The 14,699-nt window shown below is 30.2% G+C and overlaps 1 protein-coding gene across 1 annotated transcript in view; it reads right to left on the bottom strand.

The window, feature by feature from the left end:
- LOC142322349 (uncharacterized) overlaps window positions 1-14,699 on the bottom strand; it is an 88,624-nt gene that overhangs the window by 58,142 nt on the left and 15,783 nt on the right. Inside the window, exons 4-6 of the mRNA XM_075361330.1 lie at window positions 9,229-10,169; window positions 4,161-4,322; window positions 3,450-3,620 (exon numbers count right to left, since the gene is read on the bottom strand). Coding sequence (XP_075217445.1) covers window positions 3,450-3,620; window positions 4,161-4,322; window positions 9,229-10,169 — 1,274 coding nt within the window. The remainder of the gene's footprint in view (window positions 1-3,449; window positions 3,621-4,160; window positions 4,323-9,228; window positions 10,170-14,699) is intronic.

Below are 14,699 nucleotides of genomic sequence, written 5' to 3'. Positions count from 1 at the left end.
CAATATGGTAGGATTTGTAAGTTTGTGAAGAGGAATATTACTTGCAAGCAATGCTTTACATAAATACATGCTAAAGTAGTTTTTTAGTTTACCTTTGGAAGTGAAATCACTGCTGCTTGCCGCTTTTTTGAAAAAGCGAAATTTTTGAAATTTGAAAAAAAGTGAAATTTTTTGAAACTTTTTTGTGAATGTAATATTTTTCTTGCAAACTCGACAATATAAAACATTTCCGTCATATGTAAATGTTCCAGGATAGTCAGCTATCTACGAAGAGGCACTTTTTTTTGAAAAGGTATGGTACACATTAAACCTTGTTAAAATAAATAAAAAACTAAACTAATGCAATGAGAGCATCAACAATAACTTGGGTAATTTAACTGTCTAGTGGGAAGAGTGCTGGAGTAGGTATGCACGATGCAGAACGGTATTGTCCAAATTTGTGCGAGTCTGTATTTTATTTGGCCTCATAATATTATCCTACCAAAACCATAGACACGAAGCTGCTAAGTGTGCTCTAAGAGCTGTGTGGCTAAGAGGTTTGGCCGGCTATAAGATAAGATTTCATTTATTAACTAGGTACCCTACCGAAAAATATTGTTAATATAGCGAAAATATGCATCCATTACTAAATTTTAAGGAAAATATGTAATATCTGATGAGAATGGGCTTAATATGCAAATGCATATAATTCGGTCTCTAGTAATTATAGAATTGAATATCAAGTGAAGGTGCAGGATCATGTGAAAATCAATTCTTGGAATTAATATTGTAAAGCTTAACTTATCCATTTACTGTGTTTTAGTAGTTTATATTTCATTTAATATTACATTTTATTAGCACAGTAGTCAATATGTTAATGAATTACTTAAATTTTCAAAAAATTATTTTATATATATATATATATATATATATGTAAATTTATATATGTTTGTAAATTCTAGCTAATTATATAATATAAACTTATTCAGCCACTCTCCACAAAGTACAGAATTAAAGAAAATTCTTACCCTATTTTTTTTCTTTATTTAAAATTTCCTTTAACATGTTGACAGTACGTTAATGCAGTACTATACTGATTATCTGATTTATTTAAATCAGTACATACTGTATTATCATATAGACAACATGTTAAAGGAAATATTATAACAATAAAATTTTTTTTACAATTGAACAAATATTTTTTCTATAAATTTTAACATCATCTGTATTTTAATATGTAAATGTAAAAAAGAAAAAAATTAAAAAAACATTACTGAAGATGGGCTTATACCTGAAAGCGCTGCAATGAAAAAAAAAAGTAATGTAAGAATGTTCTTTAATTCTGTACTTAATGGAGTGGCTGAATAAGTTTATATTATATAATTAGCTCTATATATATATATATATATATAGAGAGAGAGAGAGAGAGAGAGAGAGATGTATATATACATATATATTACACGAGGGCTAATCGGAGAATAACTTCCAATTCACTAAACATCTTATATACCTTTCCACATAATTGCCATCCAAATTAAGGCACTTTCATATTTTTAAACAAGTTTTTTAATACTCTTGTCATAAAACTGCTGCCTCGAATTAACACAGTTTTCAACTCCTCATCATTTTTGAAACTCTGTGTCCCTAACCATTTCTTCACTTTTGGGAAAAGTGGTATTCACTGGAGCCCAAATGAGGGCTGTATAAAGGACGGTTAAAGAAATCCCATTTGAAACTGTCAATTTGGCGCTGAGTGCGTACTACAGCATTCAGATGAGTATTGTCATGAAGAAAAACAATGCCTACTCTGTATGCTGCACTGTTTGTTTTGTATAGCCCTTCTCAATTTTTTCAGTGTCTCACAGTAAGTTTTAGCAGTAACAGTCTTGTCTCTTTCCATTAAATCAATGTGGCGTTTTCAAAATGACAGTGTTGAAAAAGTGTTACTACATGGATTAATTCACAGGCGGCTGAGTTTTATGATGAAGATATCCAAAAAGTTGTTTACGCAAATAACAAGTGCCTTAATTTGGACAGCAATTATATAGAAAAGTATCAAAAGATGTAGCTATAAGATATGTTAACAAACTGTTTTTTTTATCAATTGATGTTTTTTTAATAATGAATCAGAAGTTACTTTTTGAATAGTTCTCTTATTATAATTAATAAGCAATAATAACATAAGTTTTTATAATGATTATTTATTTGTTACAATTAGTATTATTCTCTTGAATAATAATTGTATTAATTTAACTACAGAGTGATTTTTTAGTCCTGTTACCCAATTTTAAATGTAATTTAAGGGAAATTTAGGTGGAATAAGAAAATGTATTTGTTACTTATAAAAGACATTTAATAAAAAGCTATTACTTACATAATTGTTAAAGATGGCATGTAGCACCGCCTTGCTGAAACCAGCAATACTGTTCTTGAGGTTCCAGGAGGAACATAAATTGGCGCACAATATTCCTGTATACTTCACCATTTACTATCTGTTTGAAGAATATGGGTCCGACTATATGATGACAAGATATCGCACACCACACAGTAATTTTTTCAGGATGTAAAGATTTGTCTTGTAAAGCGTTAGGATTTTCAACTGCCCAAATTCGACAGTTTTGACTGTTCACATAACCATGGAGATGGATCCAAGCTTCATCACTAAACAACACTGTGTTTAAAAATTTGATTCCGTTATCATTTACAAGAGACCAAAACCAACGGCAATATTGCAAACGCTTGTTTAAATCTGGAGGCTGAAGCTCTTGGACTAATCGTACACGATACGGATACAATTTCAATTTTTTAGCGGCTTTCTGAACACTCGAATATGACAAACCAACTTGCGTGGAAAGTTTTCGTAAATTTTTCCATGGAAAATTGAGTAATCTTGTTTACACATTCTCTAAAACGTCATCTGTGAAGCAAGTCGGTCGACCACTACGTTTTCTGTCGCAAACACTACCTGTCTCTCAAAATCGGTTTGCTAGCCTAGAAATTGATATTTTTTCTGGCGGTGGAACACCAACAAATTTAATTTGAAATGATTCTTTTACACTCACATACGATTTAGTAGCAAAATATTGTTCAAGAATGAAAACTCGTTCTACAGTAAAAGACATTCTGTTCGTAACACGACTGGAAATGGCACAAAAGTTTACACAGCTCAAGGAGAATCAACTCACACTGCCGTATCTATACCGATTGAGTAGTGCTACCAACTTCGTGTCACAAAACAAAATTTCCCTTTCTAAGAAAAAAATTACCAGACATTAACAATTAGGTAACAGGACTAAAAATCACCCTGTAGTTTGATTCCACAATACAAAGAACTGACTGATCAGTTTATAATCATAAAAGAGAATGTGAAGTTTGTCATACGTCATAGTATATTTCTATTTGAATAAATAAATACAATATTAAAGCAATGCAATAAAGCAATCAAATGATTAAAAAAAAAATAAACAAACCTGTTGTTTTTTCTTTCGTTCTTCACGTTTCTTATCAGATTCTTTTTGTTTTAAGATTTGTTTAGGTGTTAAATGACGTTTTGTCACATTTTTTGGAGTTTCACTTTCGCCGTCACTTACAGAAACACTGCTACTTTGATTTGGGCTCTCATCTTCATTATTAATAACATTCTATATATAAAAATATCAATTGTAATTATTTTATAAACAGATTTACTTAACATTTTATTGACATACAACAAAATCCATAAGATTATTTACAATATACTTTGGAATTTTCAAATACATTTTTATTTTGTAAATATCATTGGATACATGTACAATAAATTTCCTTAAAATATCTCAATATATTCTTAAGATATACATTTTTATAGGTAAAAACAAAATAATGGGCAGAAGAGTTGTGGAACAAGATAAGGCGATTGTCCACATAAACTTGTTTGTTTTGATGTCCTGAATCAGATTCCTAAGTTTGGCCTACTGTCCACAGAACATTCTGTATAACTGAGAAAGCATTGGATTATACTTTCAAAAGTAACCTTTGAAAAGAAATTTCCAGATGTTTAGGAGTTGAGTTGTAAATATTACAGTTACTGGGTAGATACTATTAAGTACTATTAAGAAATTATAATATTAGAGCAGAACAGAAAAACTACACTATGAATTGCACTAAAACTATCAAATAATAATTTTAAAATATGATAAAACAACCTGCTTCTGTTTTTCTTTTTCACATTTCTTTTCTGATGCTTTCCTTTTTAATATACGTCTACAAGTTAAACGACTTCTTACACTTTTTGGAGTTTCACATTTATTATCAGTTTTGGAAACACTGCTGCTTTGATTTTCAATTGCATTTTCATCCAAAATATCCTATAAATAAAACATGTAATTTAATGATATATACATTTGTTTGTTAATGATTCACACAATAATAAAAAAAAACTTTATAAAATCAAAATTGACAAATCCTATCTGTAAGTAATAATAAATAAAAACAGCCAATCATCAGACTGAAATTATTAAAATGAAATCACCAAACTAATAGATGAACAAAAGTAGTTTTTATATTTGTAAAAACAATGCTGAACATTATGTATTTCAGTTGATATTTCCAAATACAAGGTTTACCTTAGTGAAACCGGAGTTTATCTTTCAGTGGCTCTTTACTATAATAGAATACTTATACAGCCATCTCTTTAAAATTCAATTTATTACAGTACAACAGTATGCATGAAATCTCTTCAAAATATACCCAATTTTTATTTAATAGAAGTATTTGAATGCAAGCAATAAAGAAACTGAATAGAGCACCATACTAGTGCCTTGAGAGCGTGTGTATTTTTTTTATACCTCATAGAGTGTATAGATCATTGTTTAGCAGTCACTGTGCATGTAAGAGTAATAGTGCTCATCAAATTTTATACATAATAACTGACTACAATGAACACAACACCAAAAATATTGCTACATCAAGTTCTGCTAAAAACATTACATCTGAAGTGAAACAATTTACAATATTAAGCAGACTTTTGCAAATAAATCTGAGGGTTACACTATTTAATGAATGTTACCATCCATTTTCAAAATGACTAAACTTCAGTTGAGAGTGGCCAGTGATAGGCTGTCAACAAGCTAAAATCCAAATGTAATTAATATGAATAGGTTTGATGATGGGAAATCATTAGCTGATCATCCAAGAAGTTGCAAATCAACGTGATATTGGTGGCCATGTTTCCATACACAATTTGGGTATCAACATAGTGGCCACAAAATTTGTGACAAAGCTGCTTTCACTTGAAGAGAAATTCATTCATATTGATGTAGCACAGGACATGTTGGAGTATACCAATGGTGATCCCAACTTTATTCAGACCATGAATAACTAAAAGTAAATTTTGTATTTATCAGTATGAATGATTTGGAAACCAAGTTTGGTTTTGACTGTTCAATCCAAATCACCATTATCCCACACGACTAAACAAACAAAGCAAGACAAGTGAGCAGCAAGGTGAAAGTACTGCTGACCTGCTTTTATTTTTATTATTTTTATTTAAAGTGGTTTATATTTTTCATTTAAACTTATTACCAACCATCATGCACAAAAACATAACTATATTTCATTAATTCAGAATTAATCAAATAAAAATCTTTGAATCTGATTGATGTACGGGCGATTCTAAACTGCACTGCAATCTCTCAGGAAATGATTCCATGGCCAAAAGTAAGAAAAAATTCATATAAGCATATGTCAGACAACGGTTCATTAGCAAGTTTTGGCTTGCAAAACAGTTAAATTAACATTTAGTTTATTCCAAACCTAAAAAAGTGTACTTTTCGACAAAACATTTTCATGTTTTACCCTCTTTTTCTTAAAACCTAAGCGAGATAGAAGGCTGGGACCACTTTTAATCAAAGGAAAAGCACCAAATTTAACTCTCGTTTTTTCCACAGAGGGAGCAGAAAGCAGGACTACATGTTTCACAAGCCAAAATCGCTAACAAACCATTTTCTGACTTATGTTTATTGAATTTTTATTTTTGGCTATAAAATCATGTCCCAAGAGATTGCCAAGCAATTTGGTATACCTGTATAACATTATACCACTCATAACACTATATAAATTACATCAGGAATAGTCATATATGTTACAAAGTTAAAAAAAAAACCAACAAAGGATTGTAAAACTTTCCCAGCAATGAATTGACATATTTTTTACTCCAAATAAGCTACAGGGTTTTTAAACATTAATGACTTAATTATGATTGCAAAAACATCAAAATGTTCAGTAAAATAATTTTGGCTTCATAAAAACCCTCTGATCAAGTAGCACTTTTACCTAAAAAATTACACAGTATTAAAAGTATAACTGAGAAAAAAAAAAAATTCTTAGCAAAAGATTTTTGATTCCAATTAAACTCCTTGACCAAATGATATTTTTATCATATGCTATTTATTGTATTTAACTGCTAAAAGAATTAAACTTTTTTTAAATTTATTATTACTTTTTTTTTGTTTTATTATTACAGCAAGTAGATTTGGTACAACTGAAACAGAAAAGAGAGGGATGTTATTAATGGTGATATTGAAGAAGACCCTTTAAAAATTGAAAAGACAGGCTTAATTAAATCAGAAAGTTTAAAAGTTGAAAATGAAGGGGTAAGGGCATTAGATTTTGCATACAGTGGAACACCAATTACCCAGATGGACCTTTTCCAGGCCAAATCTGGATAATTGGAAAGGATAATTTAAGAAATGGCTATTATATATACTGTACATATTCTAATATTTAATTGGTAACACACTACGTAAAAAAAATGTATATGAAAAAGTATTACAGTAAAATTAAAATTAAATTTTGAATACATGTGCAATGTAAGAAAAAAACAGTAACAGTATAAAAAAATTCAGAATGTAGAAATTAGCTTTATTAGTTTTTTTTTTTGTCTTCAGTGATTTGACTGTTTATAATATTAATATTTTCCTTCTACCTGACCCTCTAATATTAAAAACGACTATTCCAGGATGCCTTAATTTGTGGCCTATAAGTCTTGTAATAAAAGCTTGCATATAAAGCGACACTCCAAAAATCTTTTCCTAACATTTAAATTAATTTTTGATGTAAATAAATTATATTTTTGATGTAAATAAATTATATTTCTGACTGAAATCTCATTTCACCTGTGCTATTTGGCATTTTATATCGCTCCTGCTTCGTCCATCAATTCTTCTACCTCCATAATCTTTTCTCTTCCTCTTTTCACATTCATATATGTACCGCATATATGTATTATATATATATCGAAATTTTGGGAAAATTCGGTACATTTTAACCGGATCCGAATTTTCGGACGAAATTCGCAAATATTTCGAAAACGGTGGGTCCTAGCGCTCTGAAATTTTTTCGACCACTACAATACCTCATCCGCTCCCAGTGGTAACCGACAGATGACATTTACAAGTGCCTTCGGGGAGCCGTTTGAAATTGGTGAGGGGGTGCGATAAGAGACCACCGTGTAATATCTCGGCAACCGCTCGTCCGACTTTCACGATTCAAATGGCGTATATATCAGCAGGTCGAGTGCTAACTGTTTAACACATTGGGTACACTCTTGATCAACCAGATCTTGGTTATAATCGTTTGCTGTATGTTTTGATTCACTCGGCACCGTAAAACATATCAATCCGATCTTACTCTGGAAAGATCCAGAAGATGGGAAAATCGGTTCCACATGAACTGAATGAAGGACGGCAAGAAAACAGAAAAACCACTTGCAAAATGCTGCTTACCAGGTAGAAAAGAAAGTCATTTCTCCATCGAATTGTGACAGGTGATGAAAAACGGATATATTTAGAGAATCCTGAGCGTAAAAGATCATGGGTAACTCCAGATGAACCATAGACATCGATTTCAAGGCCAAATCGCCAGAAAAGAAGACAATGCTCTCTGTTTGGTGGGATCAGAAGAGTGTGATCTATTATAAGCTGCTAAAAACTGGCAAAACCATTAATACTGAATGCTACCAACAACAAATGATCGATTTGAATCAAGCATTGCGTGAAAAACGACCAGAATATCAAAAAAGGCAACAGAAAGTGATTTTTCTTCATGGTAATGCACCATCACACACAGCAAAACCGGTCAAGGGAATGACTGAGGTGTTCACTTGGGAAATAATTTCACATGCGGCTTATTCAACAGACTTGGCTCCGTCAGACTACTATTTACTGGCATCGATGGGACACGCACTTGCTGAGCAGCACTTCACTTCTTATGAAAATGGCTCGACTGGTTTGCCTCAAAAGAGTAACAGTTCTTTTGGTGTGGCATTCATAAATTGTAAGAGAGATGGGAAAAATGTATAGCTAGCAATGGACAATATTTTGCATTAAATATTTTTTATCATTTTCATACAATAAACATGTATTTTCTATACAAAAATTCCGGTTTCATATTTACACAACTAGTATGTACATCCATACATTCCATAGAACATATGGATGTACATACCCACATATCTTCTAGAAATCTCTATAGCTTTACTTGTAAGTTTTTGATAAGGAAGTATTAAAATATACATATTTTCAAAAACTCTGTCACCCAAAATTTTGACCACTTTCCCTTAATAGCTTTGCTAGCAGCAATAGAACTATAACCAGGAAAATAAAAATATTCTTTAAGTCCAAATTAATTATTTAAAATATAAATAAATGAAATACTATTAAGATAAATACATGAAGATATTACATATAAATATAACTACAAAATAAATCACAATTCAGAAACTTTGATGAAAATTACTTCAACACATATTTATGTGCACACTGAATGGGATGCAGAGAGAACAGATTCAGGGTTTTTTCTCTGAATCACTCGCACTAAATTTTTATTTAAAAAGTAACTAGAAAGCTGAAATTTGGCCTAAGTATTTCTTAAAGAGATCTTTAGGAAAATTAAGCAAAAATTAAAAAATCTCTAAGAAATAAAACAACATCCTCACATAGAAAAATTTAGTACTGTTGATACAAAAAACAGATATTTCTTCTAATTTCATACATGATCAATTATTTATATTCTATGATTTAATTATAAAAAAAAAATGAAAGAAATAGGTTATACATTTCTTAATGTATTCAATTTCACTTCATGGGAAATCTTCCTCTAGCAATTAAGGTAAAAAAAAAAAAAAAACACATTTCACTAAAATGATTAAAGAGCATTAAAAAGGCAGCGTAATACATTGTTAAATATAATCGTACTGTATATTTAATAACTTACAGAGTCTGATGAAATTTCCACATCAGGTGTACTATGTTTATCAACCACTTCATCACTAGTATCTAAATTTTCTACTTCATTATTCTTAATATCAACATTAATCTGTGAATCACTTGAAACAGCTTGTTTTGGAGAAATTTTTTTGTTTATTTCTTTAGATTTAGAAGTAGTCATGAGATCATTATTTTTGTTAACTTTCTCTGTTTCTTCATCTTCAACAACAGAAGCTTTTATTTCATTTTCATTTACATCTTCTTCTTCGGTATCAGATAACTCAATACTATTTTCGTCATCATTTGACAGGGCTACAGAACTTTCTTCAATATTGATGATTGTTGTTTCTTTACCAAATATTTTTTTTTTTTCATCTATCATTTCTTTATCACATGAATCTTTCTGTGAACTAGAAGAGGAATTTTTTCCAACTTCTTTATCACTACTTTCACATTTTTCTTTGTTAATATCTACATCTGAAATATTTTTATTATTGCTATTATCAATAATGATAGCAGTATTGCTGTCACCACCAACATTCGAACCAATTTTACATTTCTTTTTCCTATTATCACCATCAACTTCATCAAAATCAATTTTATCATCTTCTGACTGCAACAATCTTTTTTGCACGCATTTTTTTTCCTCCGTATTTTTAAGTTTTTCATCCTCAATCACATTAACATTATCATCAACATCTTTAATTACATCACTATTTACACTGGATGCATTGATAGATTCAACACTATCTTCAATAGTTAAAACTTCAATATCAATTTTCGGTTTACAAACATTTTCTTTAATATCTCTTTTACATAATTTTGACTTTGAATTACCTAAAGAAGAATCACCTACTAACTTTCGTTTTTTAACTGTTGACTTTTCTTTATCACTAATCTTCTGAATACTGGGGCTTTTATGACTTAAAATTTGGAATGGCAGTCGAGCTGAAAATAATAACAAAAAATTACATATGTAAAAAACACAGAAACCGTCAAAACTTATATAAAAATGTTAAATATACTTTAAACAACAAAAAATCTAAATTATAAACTATTTATTTAGCGATTTGAGTATTTAAAGATACATTACATGTAAATAATAGCAAAGTAAATAGAGAGAAGGGGTATTCCATTTTAATTAAACAAATTTTCAAACATTTTACTGCATCACTAATTTTAATTTTTATGATATTTGGTATATGATAACTACCCATCTTGTAGTGGCCAAAAAATACTTTTTTTATGTTTTGAAAAACAATTTTTCTTGAGTAATAGACTATTTTCTAACTTGCCAACAGGTAAAAACAGCCATTTTTGTCACTTTTTCCATGAGGCGTAGCATTCTTATTTTACAGCATACAGAGGTCAAAAAGGGCTTTTTGGAAAGAGTAAAGATGGAACTTCATCTTAGTCTACTCAAAATTCATTTTGTTACATAACCAGATCTTGTAATATTTACTTTGTTTTTTCAAATTTTGGGCCCAGATAAATAATGATGAAGGACTTAGGGTAACAGGTCTGTTTTTAACTTTTAACTCTTAGGTACTAGTAGTACTTATAATAAAAAATTAAGTATTATCGAGTATCCTTCATTAAAAAAAATGGCTGCCAAATCGTAAGATTTAGAAAATGTCTCATTTTTGGGGCCCAAAAACCAAATGTGGGACAGGTGGTGAAAATCTGAAATTTTTACAGCAGTAAGTACTTCTTATGTACTTTAAAACCATATAAAATTTATTTTGTTACTCAACGGGGTTGACGAGTAATGAAGCTAACAAAACCACTAAAAACACAGTTCCTTCTAACCATAAACAACGTATCCAAAAACACTGTTATGTATTTTTTCAGATTACAAAAATTACAACTAAACTCATTAGAATGAATAAATTGATAATTAATAAAGTCATTTACAGAATGATAAATAATAATTACAAAATGATAAACAATTAAAAATACATTAAAAAATTATTCAATTCAACTTTACCTTATTTTAACCTGCTAATATATATATTATGAATAAATCTTGTACTTTTTAATAACAAACTTAACTAACATAACAGTAATTTTGCCATTTTTTTATTGAGTAGAACTGATGTCCTCATTTATCTTTGGTGTAATATTGTGTCCTGTTCCTGTAGTTGATAGAAAAAGATATAAGGTGTGATCTTTAAAATATTTTTCAGTTGAACCCATGTTTGATTATCTCTCAATGATTTCTTGAATCAAGTACCACGACCCTGCGGATGGAAAAAGTGTATTCGATATTCTTCATTTTCATGTATTTTGACTTAAATGACTTCGCCTAACCACCACTTGCCATTATATATGGAGCAGATATAACTTTTACATTTTAACTTTGGTAAACCTATACAGCAATCAGAAATACTAATGTTCTTGTGTACCGATACTAACGTAAATTTTTCTGATTCAGAGGTTGCCTGGACTTTCAGAATACATTTCTGACTTGTTGAAACATAAATGTGAAAGGTTCTTGTTTCTGGGAATGTTGTGACTATCCTTATAACGAGAACTGAGATATTCTTCAGTCTCTTGACATCTTTATTAGAGCAGAAAATAAATGTTATATTTTTAATATTGTCTTTTCAATAATTGCACATTTCAGAAGGTATAACAATTTTATTGTTGATTGTCCTTTGAAGGCTTGCTTTAGTCACAGTCCTTTTTACAGTTCCACCAATACCATGGTCCTTTTCCATGGTATGAAGCAAAAAAATGCCATTCAGCTGTGATTTCAAAATTTTCTTGACGGTAGCACAAATTAATGAAATTTTTTTTGTTTTTATACTGGGTTGAGGAGCCATCAGAAAAATAAAAAAATTGTTTAACTTGTGATAACAATGTTTGTACTTTATTTATAACTTGTTTCTGGAAGCAGAAGAACGATGTAGTATTGGGCTTCAAGTATTCACTAATCACACAGTAGCTTTGGCTTTATAATTTTCCTTCTTATTTAAACTATATGAGAAATAGACATAATGTGGCATAAGTTTTTGACCAGCGATATAATTGGATTTCATCCTGCACCACAAAATGAAGATTTTGAGAGAAGTCTCCTTTACAATACATTCACTTCCAACAAGTTTGCCTTTTTAATGTTGAAGAAATTAGCTCATTTCTTTGCAACAAAATGATGCCTTTTTAGATTAAAGTTTCAGTAAGTTTATCTAAGTACTCTTGAAATGGAAGAATTTCAGAAGTTGGTTCTCAATGGTCAACAGAAATCCAATGTCTGAAAATAATTTCAGAATCAAAATCATCCCAGCTATCTTGCCATAATCTGAGCACTTCATTAGTGCCTGGAAAATTTTCACACTGTGACAGCATGTACATTTCATTCTCTATATCACATAATATGATTGAAAGGAGAATTTTATAATCAAGTTTCATTTTCAGAGCATTTTCAGAGTTTTACATTTCGGTGGCCGACACACACACACACATAGAGAGAGAGATAAGGGATTTAAGGGAGTGGGAAGGGGAAGAGTGATTATAAGGGGAGGGGGCGAGTACCTGACCCACCAATCAGAACACAAAATTTAGGTCTTAAATCAGAAAATTTTGAAAAACCAATTTTTAAATTATGTTTTTCTTTGAAGGCTATGTGCAATTATTTAAAGTTACATAATATAAGCCTTTTTTGAATATTAATTTTCTTCCAGTCAGCTTGTCTTATAGAGACACAAACGTTCTTTCCTGGAATCATTCTGGTAAAAATCTTGGATACATTTAATAACATTTTCATAAATTACGTGACTGGGTTTCTTTTTGACGATTTGTTGCAAAATTCCACTAGTTGTAACTAATCGTTTGGATTGATGGGCTAAATACTGACTAATACTAAAATCATTTTGAGTTTTTTGAATGCTCCAGTCGCTTGGTAATAAACTTAAAATATTAATTTTTCCTGGGTTGATGTAACTGTTTTTATTTTATCCTCTACTTTAATGAATAATTCTTCATATTCCGACCTAAATCAGCGTAACTTCGTGGTACTAAACTGGTTTCTGCTATAGAAATATTTAAATCAAAGGTATCATTTAATTTACTGGTAACTGACTCGGCTACTTTTGTAACTTTATATTAGTTCCTTTGCACTGCACGATAATTTTTTAACCTTAACGGGGAAATGCCAAGTGCTGAACAAGTTTTATTCACTGACTTGATTATAACAAATTGAGTTTCAAATATATCTTGACATTCCGGTTCGCTTTCTGTATCATCTTGTGGTTTTTGTATTTTGTTTAAGCATTTTGTACGCAATGCTCTGCCTGGAATTAATATTAAATTTGGATTGCTTGTTGAAAGTGTCAGATATTTCTCAAAGAGAAATATCTCTTAACCAATTTAGTATGACAGCTAAACGGGTCAGAGCAACTTTACCAATTAACATGAAAATATTTATCTAAATATTCACTTTTATGAAAAAGTACTTTTTTTTTGTTTCAGTACATCCACTTTTTAAAGATATCAATGTTACTTGCTGTTCGGTAAACTCTAAAATATCATCCAATACTGAAGATCTATTTTAAATCAATTTGTGACATACTGCTTCAGTGTGAATGCCAATTGAACACTCCATAATCCATTTTTATAAAATGCAAGCGTTCTTATGATAACAATAGTTAGCATAATTTACAAAACTACCAATTGCGCCTCACTTTGTCTTATCCCAGTTTCTCTACAACTATAAAATAAAAATTACTCCAATTAATAAAATTAAAAATAAAAGATATTGCATAAAAGAGATGTTCACTGTTAATAAAATTAGTTTATAAACAAGTGTACATTACCTAACCACAGTATCAACAATACAACATATCACATTGTAATCAAAACAGTAACTGAGCCTTCTACAACGTTTACATTCAGGATTGTGCAAACATTCACGTCAATGCATGTCTATTCGCTTTTGTGATTATACATGAGTTTGTGTACATCTCATACTTTAAGTAACAAACTATCTAGAATATAAGCTATCTAATTACTGACATATCAAAATATTTTGTATAGTAGGCCTACATTATTATCTGAAAAAAAAAAAACATGCTGTGAATTTTTTGGATACACTGTTCACAGTTAGAAGGAATGCTGTTTTGTGGTTTTGATGGCTTCATTACTCGTCAACCCCTTTAAGTAACAAAATAAATTTTAAATGGTTTTAAAGTACATAAAAAGTACTTACTGCTGTAAACATTTCAGATTTTTTCCACCTGTTCCACATGTGGTTTTTGGGCCACAAAAATGAGACATTTTTGAAATCTTACGATTTGGCAGCCATTTTTTTTAAATGAAGGACACTCAGTAACAGCCCAATTTTCTTTTTATAATACTAGTAGTACCTAAGAGTTAAAAGGTAAAAAAACAGGGCTGTTACCCTAAGCCCTTCATTATTTACTTTGGACCCAAAATTTAAAAAAAAACAACAATTTGTAAACGTAACTTCAGCAAACATTA

The sequence above is a fragment of the Lycorma delicatula genome, chromosome 1 (genome assembly GCF_047948215.1).
Source record: "Lycorma delicatula isolate Av1 chromosome 1, ASM4794821v1, whole genome shotgun sequence".
Lineage (NCBI taxonomy): Eukaryota > Metazoa > Arthropoda > Insecta > Hemiptera > Fulgoridae > Lycorma > Lycorma delicatula.
The sequence above is the reverse complement of the archived record's forward strand: the minus strand, read 5'-3'. Positions and strand labels throughout refer to the sequence as shown.